Source organism: Plutella xylostella, chromosome 12 (assembly GCF_932276165.1).
Source record: "Plutella xylostella chromosome 12, ilPluXylo3.1, whole genome shotgun sequence".
Taxonomy (NCBI): Eukaryota; Metazoa; Arthropoda; class Insecta; order Lepidoptera; family Plutellidae; genus Plutella; species Plutella xylostella.
In genome coordinates, this window is record NC_063992.1 from 11,466,269 (window position 1) to 11,486,366 (window position 20,098).

At 41.4% G+C, this 20,098-nt stretch overlaps 4 protein-coding genes across 4 annotated transcripts; 2 read left to right on the forward strand and 2 right to left on the reverse strand.

Annotated features, from left to right (window-relative positions):
* Positions 1-462: 462 nt before the first annotated feature.
* On the reverse strand, positions 463-6,921 carry LOC105381447 (exportin-1). Its single transcript, XM_011551174.3, has 4 exons — positions 6,769-6,921; positions 3,460-6,450; positions 2,605-2,748; positions 463-1,502 (listed from the first exon to the last, which is right to left on the reverse strand). Exons 2-4 carry the CDS (start codon positions 6,346-6,348, stop codon positions 1,356-1,358), a joined length of 3,180 nt encoding a protein of 1,059 aa, XP_011549476.3. The 5' UTR covers positions 6,349-6,450; positions 6,769-6,921; the 3' UTR covers positions 463-1,355.
* Positions 6,922-8,933: 2,012 nt separating this feature from the next.
* Positions 8,934-9,359, forward strand: LOC125489252 (lipase member H-like). The gene has a single exon (XM_048624494.1). The coding sequence runs from the start codon at positions 9,075-9,077 to the stop codon at positions 9,357-9,359; it is 285 nt and encodes a 94-aa protein (XP_048480451.1). The 5' UTR covers positions 8,934-9,074.
* A 142-nt stretch (positions 9,360-9,501) lies between these two features.
* Positions 9,502-10,329, forward strand: LOC105381446 (lipase member I). The gene is made up of 2 exons (XM_048624753.1): positions 9,502-9,702; positions 10,081-10,329. The coding sequence occupies exons 1-2, from the start codon at positions 9,519-9,521 to the stop codon at positions 10,299-10,301; spliced, it is 405 nt and encodes a 134-aa protein (XP_048480710.1). The 5' UTR covers positions 9,502-9,518; the 3' UTR covers positions 10,302-10,329.
* A 27-nt stretch (positions 10,330-10,356) lies between these two features.
* Positions 10,357-18,107, reverse strand: LOC105381445 (saccharopine dehydrogenase-like oxidoreductase). The gene is made up of 7 exons (XM_048624752.1): positions 17,906-18,107; positions 16,633-16,820; positions 15,904-16,033; positions 11,480-11,678; positions 10,808-11,207; positions 10,627-10,715; positions 10,357-10,515 (listed from the first exon to the last, which is right to left on the reverse strand). The coding sequence occupies exons 1-7, from the start codon at positions 18,075-18,077 to the stop codon at positions 10,404-10,406; spliced, it is 1,290 nt and encodes a 429-aa protein (XP_048480709.1). The 5' UTR covers positions 18,078-18,107; the 3' UTR covers positions 10,357-10,403.
* Positions 18,108-20,098: the final 1,991 nt, after the last annotated feature.

Consider the following 20,098-nt stretch of genomic DNA (forward strand, 5'->3'; position numbering starts at 1 on the left):
ACACGATGTTTTCCTTCACCGTAAGAGCAATGGTATACATTTTAGGTAGGTACTTATATTCAAACAACTCATTGGTACATGCCAGCGCCGGGATTCAAACCCTCATCTCTGGCCTTAGAAGCATACTGTAGAATGAATATACGTTGTGATTATTTTTGCTCGCGAGAGTCGCGAGAGATGACAAGCGAGCCACCCGTTTTTTTCCTGTACATTATACTCACGTCCGCGACGTAGATTTGCGGGTTACCTCACGATTCTTTCCATCACCGTAAGAGTACGTGTTATAGCGGTGTTATATTTCTAAGAATTAATTGGTACATGGCACATGGCCTCATGAGTGAGAGCCGAGACCTTATCCGTTACGCCACCACGAATTTAACGAAAGGTTATTACTTAATTACATAAACATATATTATTATTAAAAGGCATTTCATCGGCAAGTAAAGCATAAGAATAAAACACTTTTGCAATATTTTATGGTTTATTTCAAACACAAAGTTGAATTGACAGCTCATCGAACCCAAACATAATAGGACGACCTGCACAAGTCTATGTCTAGATTCCCAAACCATCGTGAGATTAGTTCTGACAACATTAAACAAAAATAATATGTTACTAACAGCATTCCACCATCTTTACGGAGCCTACAGCTAACTCAAACGTAAGTAATACTCTGACGAAGAGACACTGGGAGCATCACAGAGGTTCGTGTATGAAGACTACTCTTACTTAGAAACATAGAAATCTATCCACACTAGCGACTACTCGACGCCCGACACTCGTGACGTCACTGCGTGCTGTGCTCGAGGATCCACCTTACAAAATCACTTGCGAGAGCACAACTGGCATTCATCACCTTCCACAGATCCATGCGGTCCTCTGTACAATAAAAACTAACATAACAAAGATACTCCGCGAGCACAACACGCAGGCGGCCGACGCGACACCTCGCAAACAACGTTATTGTTACACCGCACACGGTTCGATAACACTATTATAATAAGAAGCGAAATATTTACCAAAGCAAAAACATTTAAATCCCAATAGGGGAGTAGTAAATCGAAAAATATTACAAAACTAAACGCTGGATTGTGATTAAGTAATTTAAGTATAAAAATTTGCAAAATAAATTAGAACCTTGAACTTTCCCAACTTGCTGATTCTGCAAAAACAACAACCACATCGAGCGGCCATTTTGAACGTCGCTCGACACAACTGTCATTTCCTACGGTTTGGCGGGAAACTCTACACAGAGTAGAATCTCCCACCAACCACAGAGTACAAAATCAGCAAGTGATGAAAGTGTTGACAATGAACCGGTGCGTGCTAACGAGGGTGGCGCGGGTCAGCGGGGCTCAGTCCTGCATGTCCTCGGGCAGCTCGTGCGGGTTGAGGATGCCGGGCACTGACAGCTGCACTCGCCGCTTCTCCTCCTGTGCCTGTCGAAGCGCGAACAGCCGCTCTTCTAGGTACAGGTCGCTGTCGTCTTCGCCCGTGTACTCCTGGAAATTGTGGGTAAAATGAGTTAGTCACATGGTTCAGTTCTCGTTTGCATATTTATAATGCTATATCCCATTCCACGGGGAAAGACATCTGACAGAACCCTTATTTCATTAGAATAAGGGTAGTTTTGTTTGTATCCGATGTTTTTCCTCATGGAATGGGATATAGGCTTTAGCTGAGTGACAGGTAAGCTAGTGCAGTCTAGTAGACAATACATGGCAATCAAGAAGACTGTGAAGAGAGTCCCTTCGACCATCACGCAAGACCATCGATCTTAAACAAGTAGTACCGGTAATGACTAGATGAGAAGGGCCAAGGACAGGATTTCGTGGCACTACTAGGGTATAATACAGATATACATGTCCAGCAGTGGATGATTATCGCCTGATTATGCTGATGATGATCAATGAATCGAGGAGGCCCTCGATTGACGAAACAGTACTTAATATACTTAATAATATTTTTTACATAAATCTTTTTCAAAAGTAGTAATTTTTTTTACATGCAAATTATAAGAAACTTTGTAGGTCACGTGACTTTTAAGTCTGAGGAGTAATTTTTTTTTCAATAAGTTGTAGAACGAAATCTGTTCAGAATAAGCCCCCGAGTCACCTTTTCGCTAACTATACTTTTTTTCAGCATCCTAACTAATATTATAAATGCGAAAGTAACTGTGTCTGTCTGTCTGTCTGTCTGTCTGTTACTCTTTCACGCCAAAACTACTGAACGGATTTGAATGAAATTTGGTATACATACGGTCTAGACCCTGGGAAAGAACATAGGCTACTTTTTATCCCGGAATTCCCACGGGAAAACTTTTTAAGGAGAAGCGAAGCGCGCGGGAACAGCTAGTCTTCTATATATATCGTATCCTGTTCTACTAATATTATAAAGGCGAAAGTTTGTGAGTGTGTATGTTTGTTACTTCTTCACGTCAAAACGGCTGAACCGATTTTATCGAAATTTGGTATGGAGTTAGCTGGATTAACACATAGGCTACTTTTTATCGCAGTATTCTCACGGAAAAACTTTTTAAGGCAAATCGAAGCTCGCGGGAACAGCAAGTTACTGATATTACTAAGTTCCGAAGCCCATACTAACCCTAATTTGCACTAAGAAGTCTCTGAGGTGGTCCTTGAAGCCGGGGATGTCCTGGTTGAGGTTGAACAGCCCCTGCACCGTGATCTTGATCTGGTTGTCCGTGAGGTGCGGGAACGCAGTCTTGAGGAGATTCGCCACGTACTCCTGGAATTTAACGTGTTTATGGATTAAAATTTTATCTCAATGACCGAAGGAAACAAAGTACGCTTTTGCCTGGAAATGGATTAAAATACTCATACTAATAATTATTAAGTTTGTAAGTAAGGATGAATGGATGTTACTTATTGACAAAAAAATCGCTGGAGTATTTTTAAAGAAAGTTGGTATGTAGGAAGCTGACTGGGATCAAAATATACTTTAATAGAATGGAATAAAATTTTATTTTTATGCAGGGTCATTATCATTAAAGTATATTTTGATCCCGGAATTTCCACGGGAAAACGTAATGCCAATGGCTCGTGTTGTTGGAAACAGCTATAATGAGAATAATAATAGTTGAAAGTTGGTCGTAAGGTATTTTTGTTTGGTGTCTCTTTAGAGGAGCTATGATTTAAATAGTAAATTTTAATGTCAATAGAATGTAGGTATATAAGATATTTAAATAACTATACTCTAGTATTTTAAGTAGTTATGAATGATTGATACTACATTTCACGCTTATCTTTGATTATGGAATTTATGGAAGAATAATTTTGCATGTAAATTATTTTTTCTTACTAAAGAGGCTCCTGGAATGAGGATTTGGATCGACTTTTCTCATAATTATAATATGATAATAACAATTACTTTATAAGGAATAAAATATTTCTTCCTTTGAACCACGAAACCAACTTTTGTGTTACACAGTACACTGACCTGTATATAGAGTATGTTGTCAGGCGTGGGCCCGAGCGGCACGGTGACGCGGCCCGCCTCCACCAGCGAAAACACGTAGGCTAAGATGGTGGCGTGCATGGTGAGCCCCGCGCCGTGCGACGTGTCCGTCACCACCGAGAACACGTGCTCCAGAATGTCGCACAGGTACGTGTGGTAGAAACTCTGCGCAGCCTGAGGGTGCAACTCCACGTTCTGCAACAGCCGGTACAAGATCTGCAGCCCCGTGTCGGCCACGTTGCGCATCGTGTGCTTGAACGCCCAGATGATGCTGTCCAGCACCAGCTTGAACTGCGCGGGCGGGATCGACAGGAACGCCTTGAAGCAGTTGGAGTTGACCGCCTGCAGGAGAAGGAAGAACTCGGTCCGGTGCTCGGGGTACTCCTCGAAGTCCTTGTTGATCATCTCGAGCGTGCACTCGAACACGGCGTCGAAGATCTTGGGCACCTCGGAGGTGATGTGCGCGCCGAGCTTGTAGACGATGGCGGCCATGCAGGCCAGGACCTCGGGCTCGCGCGCGTCCGCCACGGCCGTGCGCTGGTAGTCCAGCAACACGGCGTCCAGCAGCGGCGGGATGAAGTTCTCCAGCACCATGTTGGTGTCCGTGGAGCGCGACACCCAGCCCGCGATCAGCTTCAGCGTCTCCTTCTTGATGATGCGCATGTTCTTGATGAGCGGCTGCTTGGTGACCGCCACGCCGTTGAGCCCGATGGCCTGGCTGATGTTCTCCGACATCACCTTGTACACGTTGAGCATGTCGAGGTAGATGCGGCCGAGCTGCACCACGTAGGGGTGGCCGAGCGCCCGGCACGCGCGCACGTTGGTCTTGAGGATGCTCACGAGCTGCTTCACGGCCTCGGGGTCCTTGAGGATGTCCACGTTGTGCGAGGCCTGCGAGATGATATCGTCCCACACCTGGTTGGGCAGCAGCATGTACTTCTCGATGAGCTGCTCCTGCGCCACCTGGTCCACCTGCGCCGAGATCATGTAGCCGACGGCCTCGTAGAACGTGTGCACCTGCAGCGTCTGCAGGTCGCAGATGATGGAGCTGATGGTGCTGAGGATCTCCTCGATGAAGGGGCACGCCTCGCCCACCTGCGTGGTGACGAAGTGGCGCCGGCACTTGAGCGCGATCTTGATGAAGGTGTCGCACGCCATGTCCTGCACGCCGTCGTGCGTCTCGTGCATGAACTCGAACAGCTTGTTGACGACGGTCTTGAGGAACTTCCAGTGCGCGCGCAGGAAGCGCGGGTACTGCCCCACCACGTACATGATGTTGCTGGCGATGATGGCCTTGTTGTCCTTGCCCTTCTTCTGCTCGCACAGGCCCAGCAGCTCCTTGATCACCACCACGAGGAAGCGCTTCTCGTCCTCCTCCAGCATGGCCCCCGAAATTGAACCGATGGCCCAGCATAGTGTATTCAGGTTTTTCCATGACCATTCCGTGCCATTCACCTGGTTCTGTAGCTTCTCTGTCATGATGCGTTCTGTGTCTTGGTAATCTAAATGCGTTAAGTAAACAAGGGTCTCACGCATGTTTTTGTACAAATTAATGGAATCAGTATCTTTCATAAACTCTCTTACCACCTCTCCATTTTCATTCTCTACAACTAACACCTCTTCTGGCTTTGCCATCCGGGATATCATGATGTAGCGCACACTACTGAGGACTTCTGCATACAAAACTTTTCGACCCATGGCCTTCCCCAACACTATGCTGGCAGAGTGTGAACATGGGGCTATTTTGTACAGGTCTGCAGCAAGGGCATTCCAGAATTCCAAACAAATTTTAAACACTTCAACTTCTTCAACCTCTGATATTAGCACAAGGTAGCGAAGTGCATTCATGAGAGAGTTGGTCAGACCTCTTCTCTCTATGAGTTGCCCGTGTTCCTTCAGATATGTGCACAAAAATAAGGCAAGGTTTTGTATGAAGACTTGCTCCTGGTCGCGGCCGAGCGCGTACGCCTCCCGGATGGTGGTGGACAGTGGCAGAATGGCCTCCAGCTGCTCCATCGTCTGCACAAACAGGGTCACAAACTGCTCCTCGTAATTGCTCACCGTCACACCTGCTATCTCCGTCAAACAACTTAAAGTGACATTGCGGAACATAGGCACATTCAAAAACTTGAAAATCAGTGTACTTATTAGCTTCATTTCAAAAATGTAGCCGAGAGGGATCCAGTTCAGAAATCTGAGCAGGGTGTGAAGAGTGGCGTCCACCAGCGGGGCATTCTGTGAGTTTTCTAAAACAAATTGACAAAGCTGAAATATTTGACTGAATTCAGAACACATTGTGTCTTTAAGGTGTTTGGCTTTAGTTTGTGTCAACTGTCCCGTGCTGAAAACAAATACTTCCTCACTCAACAGTTTCAGGATTACCATATTGTTTTGACATAAGCTCTCATTTGTTTTTGATGCTCCCACTATATCACTGATGAACGTCTCCCAGTTGTGAGGCCACTCTCGTTTTAGAACTTGGATGAGGATCATGTTGAGCTTCTTCAGGTAGACCTTATTGCTCTCCATGGTGGCGGGGTCGGACGAGTTCTTGATGATGAGGCCAACTATGTATTTCTTTATACCTTCGCACTGATTTCTGGGTAGGACTTTCCATCGTGTTTGAATAACCTGTTCCAGTATTTGTAGTGCGTAATACTTGGTCTCCTGGTTCTGTGAGAACTCGAGGATGGTGTCGACGCGGGTCCAGGCGTCGGGGTGCTCCTTGAGCGCCGTGAGCACGTCCTGCGCGGCGCGCTGCTGCTCACCGACTGCGGAGTACAGGCAACCCACCACGCTGTCCAGGAGCGTGATGTCCAACTTCTGGTTGAAGTCCAACAGTTTTGAAGCTTGTTGCTCTAATGTTGCCATTCTTGATTATTTGTAAAACTAATTTAAACCTTGTTCTCCTTACTTATGCTGTTTGTAAACTTGGACTGATTTTGTCACATTCATTCCTCACCTTCTGCCACACTGAAACAATTACAACATTTACAGTAAATAGGTAACTAACCTCTTTACTTAGGCTTACAGGAAAACTGGGGCTTTTAATATTGAAAGTAATGTTATTTTAAGCGTAGAATATTGTTTAAGAACTTTAATAAATAGAAGATATCATGAGAAAACTCATAAATATATGAAAACGGTGAATTGCATTGCCCACACCCCGTACGATCGTTGATTACTATCAAAAACGACAAACAGTCGTGATATGTATATTATTCCTAGTATATTTACGTAAACTAGCAAATAGCCTTTACTAAATCTAATAGTAACAGTAGTAAAACTTACCTGGGAATATAATTTGCGGCGCAATCAACCTAACGCACATCCATACACACTATCCGTTGTTTTCGTGAAGCTTGTAAAAGCCTACTTCACACAAGACATCGCCATTATAGTCTATGGTTTTGTTTTCTTTGCACACGATCTGATTTTTCATGAAATAGGTATTGTTGTGTTGTGTTGTGTCTGGTTCTTTTTATCATCCACTAAAATAATCCATTAAAATGGCGTTAATTATGAAAATAAACAGTTACTTCTTTAAAATAAATCATAAAATATTATTAATGTTTCCGTTTTTTCATTTCATGCATTGGTTCTTTACTTTTTCACAGATTATACAGGTTCGGCTCGATTCGTAATCTATTCGATTCAGTGTTAACCATTATGTCGATTATACATGTAAACCTCAGAACAATAATAATGATTGATAGATTTTTCCAGTTCTTCTTATCTTCAGTATAGTTGGGCTTCTTTTTCTCGTTAGATACGAGAAAAGTTTTGCATCGCGCTCACTCATATCGCGCAGCCTCAAGAGCGAGCGCACCGAAGGACTTTTGTCACGTCTTCATTGCGCCCCGTGCTAGATCTTGTCAATGGTTTGATCTCCGGATTTCCGGATGTACGGGGACAAATATTTTTTTTTATCATTCTTCCGCCTTCCTCATGCAAATACTACAAAAACAAATAATAAAATATACAAACATGTAGTCACCTAATTAGTACTAAGGTATTTATTGGGTAGTTATTATCTTTCGATGAAAACCTGTTTAGGTAGGTAAGTACCTACTTGAATCGCTAATTTTATGATAGATAAGTAGGTACCAATGTAACATGAACGTACAGTGAGCAAAAGATATTATTATGTCTTTATTATGTATGCCATGCCACCCTAGCGCAAGTTTATAATGAACTTAGGTAAGCTATATGTAAGTAATATTATAAACTATAAGAAAGTAGGTAAGTATTAAGTATATTAATCAAATGAGATCTATACTATATCCAGCCGATTGATGGTAAAGTAATGAATAAAGGCTTGGACAAAGTAGTTAGGTACCTAGTTAGTTAGAACCGTCGAAAATACAATTCTACTTAACTAGGTAGATATAATATCTTGGTATCTTAGTATACCCAAATTAAACACTATCTATAAGTACCTACACTCTACAATTAACTGCCTATCAACATACTGCTGAAACTCTTTAAAATAAAACCTAATTAACTCAACTAAATGGCAATTAACGCCCTTTATGTGTTTAAAAATAGATTTAAATGCAAATTAAATGATACGAAAGCGTTCCGCAAAGACAAATCGAACCAGAATAGTTTAGCAATGGTTTCCAAAACAGTAATTCTGCTTTACTCCCTTCTGCAAGTTATTACAGCGGCAACGGCGGAGAGTAAGTTTTATTTATAAAGTAATTAACTAAGTACTTACCTAGTTATTTATTAAAAAAAAGTAGGTTCGTAACTAACTAGATTACTTTACTTAATAAGTACTTGATATCTACCTAGAGAGTCCTAGTCAGAAAGAATGGTGTAAGTAAGTACTTATGGAAATTTTATAATAGAATGATGAATATGATGATACTTAGTAGCCTACCGGATGTTAAGGTTTAACACAGCGCCGTAGCTGTATTGGAAAACCATCTAAAATAGAATAAGTAAATAACAAAGAACAATATTAGTATTTACTACCTATAATATTATATCCTTCAATTGCAGACCACCACTCCAAGTTGCCGTACCAGAATGCGTACGGCGAGGGCTACGGCACCAAGTGGGTGTTGTTCCCAGGAGAGGACGGCTCCTCCCACTTCGTGACCCTCGACCAGGACGAGTTGGACGCCCGGCAGCTCATGGACCCCGACTACAAAGTGCAGTTTCGGTTCTATACCAGGTAAGTACATCGACCCGTAAGGAAGACTGCTTGAAGACAAATGTCGCTTCTCACTAGAAGAATCCCGTTGAAGGAATTGAGAACTGTACTTAGGCCTATCTTATATTATTCTTATCTTATTCTTATTATTATCTTCTGAAAAAAACCCATCAAACCTATATCAACCCTAAAATTATGTTTTCAATTAATTAAATAGTTACTTACTATTAGCCTTTCCATAGATATGCAATATGCACGCACAGAGAGCCAATCCAATCAGTAACATCATACATATTTTAGGGCCTACCCGCACAGCTATGTGCTTCTAGACGAGTATGCGAACCCCATCAACGAGTCCTCCGTGCCGTTCATCGCAGGAGCTCCCGTGAAGGTGGTGACCCACGGCTGGAGGTCGTCAGCCGACAGGAACGCCGTCATGAACATCAAGAACGAATACCTGAAGGCATACGACTGCAACGTCGTCACGATAGACTGGAGCCAGACGGCCGAGTCCATGATGTACCCCACTGTGGCCATCCAGGTCAAAGCTATCGGCAACTTGATCGGGAAGTTTCTGGACAACTTCAGCAATCGCTTCGGAGTGACGGGAGATCAGGTGCATCTGATTGGGCACAGTCTTGGCGCTCATATTATGGGGAATGCTGCTTCGGCGTGTCAAATGAGGATTGGTCGCATTACAGGTAGGTTCTCCCTCTCATGAATTGTCTCTTTTCTCTTCTGGCTTAAGCAAGGCTATTGCACTTGCTTAATACATTCATGAGAGCTTGCTGTTGCTGTCACCCTAAAATTTTGTCAGTAACAGGTTAACACGTCGGATGTTACATTCAACCGTTCCTCAGGCCTGGACCCAGCGCGACCCATGTTCGAGCTGCCCCCCATGCCGGACCACTTCAAGCTGGACCGCTCCGACGCCGTGTTCGTGGACGTGATCCACACGTGCAGCGGCGTGCTGGGGGCGGAGGCGCCGCTCGGCCATGCTGACTTCTACCCCAACAGCGGGTTCGCGCCACAGCCCGGCTGCGACGGCATACAGGCCATGTTCGGTAAGGATGATTGAGGTTACAATCGTTTTATGGGAAGCAAGAGGGTATACTAAACTAGCTAAGTAGATAGTCCGTGATAGTGAGGTTGAGCCCGCAGTGGATTTTTCCTCATGAGTATAAAAAACCACTGCAGTCTTCTATTACAAAAGAGCGCAATAAATGTTACTTATTCTTTAACTTTCCTTCCCCATCCCTTAAGATGATGACCCTGGAGACGATGAAGGATGTCTTCACTACGTTTTCCAGTTTATGATGGTCTTTACATAAGAGAACACAGTATCTATCATTGTTACTTAAATCGGTTCTCTTTGAGATATGATCGGCAATTATTAATTTCAGTCTATTTATTGGGCCTTACACGCGATTGTCTTCTAGAAGCGTGCAGCCACGGGCGCTCGCACTTCCTGTTCTCGGAGTCCATCAACAGTCGGCGCGGCTTCCCGGCGCTGCGCTGCGGCAGCTGGGCCGACTACTCCGGCCACCGCTGCCAGCTGCAGGCGGCCTTCATGGGCGAGGGCGCCGACCCCGCCCAGACCGGCTCCTTCTACTTGACCACCAACGCCGTCGCGCCTTTCGGGAGAGCCCTAGAGATCAATTAAACAGCTTCGTGGTTCGTGACCGCTTTGTGTAAAAGATATTTTATTTTTAAAACTTAACATAGTTACTATCCCATCACAGATTTGACTAAATTAATTTAATAGCTAGAATTTTACGGATTCCTCGTCTACAACTTCAAACTTTAATCCGTAGTGGTTTAGTCTTTCTACCAGAGATGTGTCGAAGAATGCTGCTCCGAGCGGCACCACTCCACCTCTGCAAAATGGTAAAGAAAACAAAATTATAGACTTTTTACTACTAACTAGACTAGGATAGTAAAGTAGGACTCAAATTAATTAGCCGTTTATGGTGCCAGGAGGAACTTACTTAGGCATTTTATCTTGATCCTTGAGAACTGTTATAGCTGAAAGAACCATCGCCACTGCAGTTGTGGCGTACGCGTCCACACCAGACACCTGAAAAGAAAACAAAATTGTAGTTGTAGGTAAACTTAATAATTATTAGTTCAATACATTTCAAAATGTCGGTTAATAACGTAGGTAAGTACCTTAACACAGACAGTCTTGTTAAACGGTTCCACTTTCTTTTTCTCATCCACTTTGGGCTTCTCCGCCCATCCTTTGCCAGTGAAAACGAAGCTGAACTTCGTGTCATTCCTATTCCGTTTCGAGGGGCCTTTATGGGACATGTATCCCAGGGTGAAAAGCCTTGGGTATTTCATGAGTAGATATCTGAAGCAGGCTAGGAAGCTCATGTAATAGTAGAACATGAAGGCGGGGATCAGCAGAAGCAGGTGGTAGAAAGCCGGCATGGTGGTGTAGATGCTGCATCGGACCGCCGGCTTCTTGCGGTGCTCGTGGAGGTGTCTCTGCGACATCTCTATGACGTCCTGGTCGGGGCCCGGGTATGGGAACCAGCATTTGCCTTTGTGCTTGTGGAAGAATGACCTGGAAAGTAAAGGTTTAGACGTTATTTTATAGCTTATCTCAGCTCACTGTTGCATATAAGTACGTTAATAACCGACTCATCTGATCTAATGATAACTCGGTGGTATAGGTACCTAAGTTAATTTGACGATATTGCAGATCTGCTTTTATCTATTTGCATGCGGTAAGTAAGGCGGTAAGTACATTAACTATGTACCTATATACATTCTGATACTATCCTATTACATTGTACCTACTATTCTTCTTTTCTTCAATATATCCTAAAGACTCACCGTTTTGGCTCCAGAGCTGGTTCATACACATCCTCCGGGAAGGTCTCCCGCTTGAGCCGCGAGTACTCTCGGTAGTTCTTCAGCTCGTGCACCAGCGAGGCCCAGGTCCCGTAGTGCACCAGCGTCTTGCCCGGTCCCGGGAGCAGCAGCCGCTTCGCTATGTCCAGCGCCGTGTAGCAGTGCGCTGAGTGGAGGGTTCCTGGACACGAACATTATGTAAATCATTCAAGGAAGTTACTTCCATGAAATCATTATTTAAAAATACTCAATCTAATAATGCTCAATGCCTAGTTTAGAGCGTTTACTTTAGCATTGGATCTACTACATCTACCGTGCTGTCCCGATTTCAAAATACCCAGTGGGAACTCATCGTGCAAGCATGTTGTAAGTATAATATGTTTGTGAGCGGTTCCATAAACTCTAATAGCCCACCGATTCGCTATCACAGTTCGATGGCTTCGATGGGCTTTTAGAACAAGATCTTGAATTAATATTCATTCTAGCTTCATGGTCATGACTTTCAATGGTTTGTATGGTTATGTATACCTATAGGTATAAAGTATACGAATATACTTATACACATATATTTGAATTATTCACCTTCTAAGAGCATTTAATAATAGTACCTACCTAGTTAGTTAATTGCTTTAGACGCAATAGGGAATATGCAAGTGGTTCAAATAAAGGTCAAATATTATTTATAATAAACTTTGTTGTTTCATAACTACGACTCCATCATAATTTTTGATTATAATTTATTTTTGAGCAAGTATAAATGAAGTTGAAAAGTACAAAAAAACTTCGGTAAATTCTAACTTCCGAGAAACGTCACCCATTTTCTTAGGGCGGATGTGACGTCATAATTCTTTATATATCAATGTCAGAATAATAACTTCTTTGCGTTTGCGTATAGTTAAATAAATGTCAAGTGTAAACAAAGAAATGTTAATGTCACCGAGTATTTGTGATGCTCGTTGTGATCAGATACGATGGATCACATAAAAATTCTTCCAATACGAGTAGATCCTAGCCTCCTATAACCTCTCCACTTCTTGTTTGATATGCTTGTTTGTTTTCAAAGTTTAGGTACTTTTTATATTTTTTGTTGGTAGTGTATGGGCTGCCACTAGTTGTTCTATTGTAATGAGGCGTAAACAGCCATTCGCTAGTCAACGAGCCACTCAAATATGCTCCATATTGCAACACAATAAAATTAAATTTGTATTGTAAGTATTATGACATGAACATGACACAAGTTACTCTTTCTACTTTTAGGTTATAATGGCAGTCGTTAGTATATTTCAAAAGTTGTTATTTTTTTCTAAATTAAGATAAGGAAGAATTCTCGTAATCAGAAGAACTGGACACATTAAATTTATTACGCAGTATGAACGAGTAAACTGTGGCCAGCTGCGGAAAAGGACAGCAAAGACTATTGAAAAGTCGAGAGCCATGTGCCCAAATATTAGGGAATATGCATATATTTTTATACTCTTATTCGATAGTTTAGATAAGGGGGTTTAGACCTTTGAGATATGCACAATGGTTCCATTCAAGAGAGCCAGGTGCAGGTTCTTACACCCCCACAGATAATAGAATAGAATGACCCACTAACCCTAGTCTCTCTTACTGAGAACCAAAGTTACAGTAAGTACTTACATACAATACAAATATTACTTTATATTCATATTGCCATAATAGCGTAATATTGTGTACAAAGGTCCTCTGGTTTGCGCGCTCCCATTTCAAAAGAGCTACTAGCAGCTATTTACGAGCTCCCATTACAAAACAGCTACTGGTCACACTTTATTACCATTACAAAACAGCCACTGATCACACTTTATACACTTCCTTTTTCGTTTTTTACCATGACAACATTGGTTTGTTGAAAATACAAAAGTACTCTGTGATTACTTGATTAGGTAAAAAATCTATGCCGACTGACGGGACTCATTATTCTGAGCCGTGAAATTAAACGATTATGACGTCACGACAGCCCGCCATCCTGACGGGAATTTCAAAGTGGTCGTGATGGTTGTAATTTTTTAACTTTCTTTAAAATACCTTAAATTACGTATTTTGGCGTTGAATTTTTTTTTACTATAATACAGTGATGTAAAACTATCCAATAAAAGTATTAAAAAAAATTACGCATATTCCCTATTATCTCAAGTTGAAAAAAATATTTTGAGAGTTCACACTTTATCTTAATTTGTACCGGTTTTTCCAAAACCAACCTTTTGTTTTAACCTTCCTTGTGTCTTTGAATATTAAATTTAAAAAAGTGCCTCAATGGGTATTCACACTGTCTGGATTACCTAAATGTAGCCTAAGTACCTACCTAAGATAAGAGATATACATAAGTAAGTTGCGTCAAAAGTGCATATACCTATTCAATAACAACAAGTTAAAAAGAACACTTATTTTAAGGGCGGATTCGGCCAACGTCGAGTAACTTTTTACTCACGAGTAAAGTACCAGTTACTCGCGAGTAAGCAGATTTTACATTCTACCAAACCTGAAACCAAGATAACTAGCTTATCCCAAGAATAAAATGTTACACCGCCAAAATTGACCGTGTAACGAGCTTATCTGAGAGTAATTTTGTAATGGCGGCAGCACATCAGCTGATTAGAAATCCGTCATAATGACATATAAACACATCTGTCAAAACATAAACAAAAGTACGTTTCAAGGCAAAGTCTCAGAATAACAACAGCGAATAAAATATTAAAACATAAACAATTTCATACTTTTATAAGGGGAATTATAAAACGAGCGAACAAAAAAAAACTTTGCGACTGATGATGACATACTGTTTTAATAACTTGAGCGGTATGAATTTGAGTAAGCGAAAAATTAACTAAACTGACGACGAATATTGATTTATAATAAAATCCAGAACGAGCTTACAAAAAGTGGACTGTGATAAATCCATTTCAGATATTAAAATTTTATCCGAGCGACTTAATTACTAAGTGAGCGACTGGAAATACAGAGAGGGCAACTTCAATATTAAGATATATTCGATTTTTCTAAGTGAGGTTATACTTAACGAACTACTAAAAAGTTCACTTTGAGCAAAGTTTTGTATGCTGCTTTATTAATTATTATTGGATGATATTCTATTTGAGGGCTTATGTTTTTTATTTTGATACGCTTTTTAATGAAAACTACAGATTTTTAAATGCACTGGCAAAAAGGATCGTGCGACTGTCCCGAATTTTTCAATAGATATGTATGCAAACACGATTTGGGGCTATCAATTCGGCTCAAACTAACAACACCACCACTGGAAGCAAAATGATACCCATTGGACAAAAAAGAAAACGAGGCCGGCCCAATAAGTCCAAGCCCGCACTTATTTACCAGTGACGATGAGTAGTAGGGCTCCTCATACCTATCAATGTTTCTTAGTATTAATAACAAGTTTTTTTTTTTAGTTGACTGAAGCGTCTTATTTAAATTTTTGTTCATTTTATTGAAATAAATGCATGCATATTACTTTATTTTTATGGAGTACATTGTTTTATTTAATTACCCTTATATTTCAATAATAAAATTTCTCAACTAATAGAATAGTGTTTCTTCAAATAGTTATTTCATATTATTTTTATTTTTTAAATGTGAGCTCATTATACTCTGCTTATTAGTGTATTTTTCAAAGTGGTTTTTGTATTCGAAACACTTCATTTAAGATAAAATGCCGCTCGGTATAAAAAATACATTTGCCAAATATTTAAAAAAATGCAGGACGTAACGTTGACACTCAAACAAATATTAGGTCGCTCAAATATTATGTAGCTGCTCATTTTGTATTTTAAGTAACTCAAATTAATGTTTGCAAGTTGCTGTTCTGTTGATTTCTCGTCACTCGCAGTCAGTCGCTCACTTAGTAATTCTATAACCCAAATTAATTAATTTTGACACTTAGAACTGTAATTTACAGTCACTCGTTTTATTGCTACCCCTTTTATAATCCATTCAAACTAAGTTGGCATGTCATTTCTATTGCATGCTTTGAAACGCAGCTATTAGCGTTTCAAAGCATGCAATAGAAATGACATGCCAACTTAGTCGAATCCGCCCTAAGTAGAATAGGTTGTCGGTATTCACTAACATAATTATGGATTATCATCAACATAATATTAATCAAGGCCTAGCTTTATCTAGGTAAGTATAGTGCGATATGGTTATATGTATACAGGATATTGCAAAAAGGTTACTTACATAAGCCGAAAGAGGGTGACCCAGGACTCAGGGGGTCATTCTGAACAACTATTGTTCACCCATTGTCGGCTTAGTAAACCCTTTTGCAGCATTCTGTAAGTATATCGCTACCCGTTGACATTCAAATGCTTTACGAGTACAACATGCACCTACGAAACCCTCGACCACTCCTGTCTCCCACCTATCTCCCGTACCTTGGAACTGGTGCTCCAGATGCATCAGCCCCAGCGCGGCGGGCACGGAGCCGAACCCGCACGCCGGCACCACCAGCACGCCCGCCTCCCGTGCTGGGGAGTCGAAGCTGCGGTATGTCTGCAGCATGAACTGGGGGAGAAAGGTTTGGTTAATTCGGATTGAAATGCTTGAGAGATAGCGTAACTGATAAGCAGAAGGGAAGTTTAATTTTGAAGCTAGTAAAGAGCTGTATTTTTGGGAGGGCATTATCTAAAGAGGTTTAGCTTGTATAATATTTTGGCTCATCAATCTATGGCCTAGTCTTGTCTTATGTTTGTCCTCAAACAATGATAAGAAGTGCATATAGTGTATCTTCGTAACGAGAGAATCAGCTTATCTCGATCAAAATCTTGGTCACACTTACGTACTTACGAATCTTACGATATCACAAACAGCGTTTAAATCAACGGCACTTTCCCCCGACTGGAATTCGTTCGGATGCAGCTCAGGTGAATGCTGCGCTGCAGTCACAAAAATACCCGACAAAAACCGCTACGTAGTTCAATGATAACCACCTACATGCCTTCGTCCAGGAGGGCTATCACGGGGTTCAATTAAGACGTGGCAAAAGTTCTCGCTCTTGAGGCTGCGCGATGTGAGTAAGTGCGATGCAAAACTTTTGTCACGTCCTAAATGCGCCCCGCGCTAGCCTTTCAGCAGTGGTTTGCTACATGCTGATGTCGACCTACATGCAGTTCAGCAGTAATATCCACATAGTGCGTCCGCGCAGCGATGCACGCCCTGACCACCGGCGCGCCCAGCAAGGTGTAGGGCCCCGTGCAGTTGAGCAGCACCCGCGCCCGCCCCGCCGCCGCCAGCAGAGACCCCGGGTCCGACACGTCGGCCTCCAGCAGCGGGATTGAGGATAGGTCCGTGTCTGCGAATAGGGTAAGAGTCAAATATATGTCAATGGTAAGAGGTAATCGAATAACGCGAACGAGGAAGAGTATAATAAATTAATAATACATATACATACTTAGGTATTTAAAACTTCCTCATATTTTTTGTACAGTCTGAGGCCAAGAAACCTGACCCCTCTCAGACAGTAACAGTGATAATGCTACCTGAGATTTCAGGTAACGGTACTCCAGACATTACAATCATTTGTGTCTGTAACTACATAATAATATTACCTATGCATTCCTCTCGCTCTACTCATGAAATAAAATTAAGTACTTAACTTAACTATGAATCATCTGAAAAAATACTTAAGAACCTACGTAGTTAGTATTTAAGTATCGTTATTTAAGTATAACCTATAGGTAAGAGTCTCCAAATGAAAAAAAAAACTTGTTAAGTACTTGTTTATTTTACTCACGTTTAATAATCACTCTACCAAAGAGTAGTTACCTACCTATATTTATACAGACTGCATTGTTACAGTTAAGTACACCTTACGTGTTGGCAATGCACTTAACTAGTTACCTACATTGCAACTCATAATTATTAGGTGCTTTGATTAAGCATACCTTTCAATCATCTTTCCATATAAATACTAGACCGTAATAGTAACGTTGACAAGGTTTGCTATAATAATTATGTAAGTAGGTAAGTATGGACTTCATAATAAAACCTTCTGTCTGGGCACAGAGACCGCGAGGGCCAGTGAGGGTCACACATCGCACTACGCAGGGACACCACACAAGGCCTTGTCCGTGCTGCTCACGTTCGTCCGTCGAGTGAAGGGCACCGCCGCCGCCGCCGGTCATTAAATTAAAAACTGGAAATGTCACTAGGTAACTGGGGACAGTCCTCAGTAGATAAGTAGGTACCAGTTGCCCGCGTAATCGTATGCTGCTTGATTTTGCTGACATAATTCTCTTCCAAAGAGTTTAACAAGTTTTTCCTCATCCAACCAAACTATACCAGCTAACTACCCTACCTTCGTCGGTCCACTATCCCCAACTTTTATTTACAATCATAGATAAAATCTGCTACAATAAATTCCACAATCCAACCTACCTGCATCTTTCAACTCCTGCAGTACACCCTGCAGCTTCTCCAGGGATCTCCCAGCTAACCCCCACGTGAGGTCAGAATACTGAGGGTCTCTACATATCCTCATAATGTTCTCCACCACTATTTTACCACTGAAGCCTGTGGCACCGAACACCAACAGATCCAACCGAGACATTTTATATAACGTTAAATAAAAAAAAAGATTTGTAATTTGGTCGGTTGTCCGCGCCGGCCGAGCGTGCGTGCTTCGATCACGCAAACGCTGTGTTTAATACAATAACAAGTCAGCCTGCCCACCTTGATCTTTGTAGGTATTGCATAATAAAACAAGTAACGTTTTTTCTCCCCCCTACTCCAGCTTGGAATTTCTCTTTTTTGCTTTTTGCCAGCCTCCTACCTACATAACAAATTCTATAGAGGGTAGAAGGTTTTAAAGAATCGTGTGTGCATGCATGCACTTCAAAAACTAGGTAAGTAGTAAGTATAGAGCATTATTTATAACTATACTTAATTACTGGTTAATTATGATAAAGTATAGGTAATCAAAGCATGAAGTATTTGTCCAAAAGGGACAATCATCGAGTAGACATCAAGTTAGTTCTCTGATGAAAGTTAACAACAGTGGTAGAGAATAGGAGTCGTATTGCCATAGAGAAAAGAACACTACGTTTTACTCATTGCTTTACTTCTTCTATGTTTCATAATTTTATCCCCCAGAACAAGGTGTTGGACTTGTCTCCTCTTTACAAGTTTGATCATTATTATCTGTGTCAAAATAACCATTCCTATTCACATCACAAATCACACACAGCCAACAAAATGTAAACAATACATTACTTACAAACTTACTTTAAGTAAGTATATACTTAACTATGTATTATGATACTACACTGCAAATAGAGCTATGATTTCATGAAATTGCTGACTTCCTACATAGGTAAGTAATTATTAAATCAGTAGAACACATATCCCGAAAGAGGCAATCGGCACAGACACACATTGTCTACGATAAAACAGTGCACAAAGGGAATAAGTCGTAAGTTTATCAAGAATCTTGTGACTGATGATGAATGATGATGATGCAGGTTTTATTGCTTAAGCTATGGACTACTAATCTACAAAATAACCTTTTATCATTGAGTCATTAAGTTATAATGATGCTTTATAATTAAATATCAATAGCCATAATATTATTAGACCACACCTCAGACTAGGTAGGCGGGTGGTACTATTATGAGTGTCAGACACAGGCCAGACAGTTGAAAGTTAATGTTTGTCGATCTAACTGCATAACTTTATAACTTAACAAAACCCAGACACAAAGCAATCACAATTGCATGACCTACTGACCTGGGGTCATCGGTCTGTGCAGCATTAGCAGGGTAGTGTCAAAAATCTTTCTCCACCCAGACGTATCCTCTTACTTTCAGGTTAAGAACACAAGTCCTCAGTAGTTCTTTATTTGTTCAGGTTAGTGGGGGTCCATGCCCCAGTCGCTCCGGATCCCCGAAACAGCCGCCCCCACGCCCCCGCGGCGGCCCGTGTTGGACTGGCTCTCCAGGCGAAGCGCAGTGCGCTGGCTCTCCAAGCGAAGTGGGGTACGCTGGCTCTCCAGACAAGGCGGGGTGCGCTGGCTCATCAGGCGAGGCGCGGGTGTCGCCCTGATCTTGCTCATTGTGCTCGCAAACCTCGCCATCAACCGCGCCGCCCGGGATCTCATGTTTTCCAATATGACACTGTTTACATTCCTTTAAGAAGTTTTTTTGTTGGTGTGGAGCAAGGCAAGCATCTTTTAGGTAGTTAGATGTTGGGCAAGGATCCATATGTTATGTTTATTTTTAATTATAATAAGGTTTACAAGGAACTGGTGTATTTTTGAGGCCTGTTTGAATAAGTACCTACCTTGTTAGTAAGTGTTAGGTACTTAGAATATTTATTTTATGGTAATATCAATCAGTGCCATCTAGTCTTACAAGGCCAACGCCTGTGAAAAATTATATGGCAAGGCTTCATATTTCCATAATAACTTCAGAAAAATCATCTCTGTGGAACTCATTGCGTTGGAAATCCGTAGTGCAAAATCAGCATAGGTGTGTTCAAAATATAAGTGAAAGGGCATTATAGGACATAGGTATAACGTATAACCTACTCTTACTTTTCATATTAAGTACTCTAATAAAATATATTCAGTTAAGT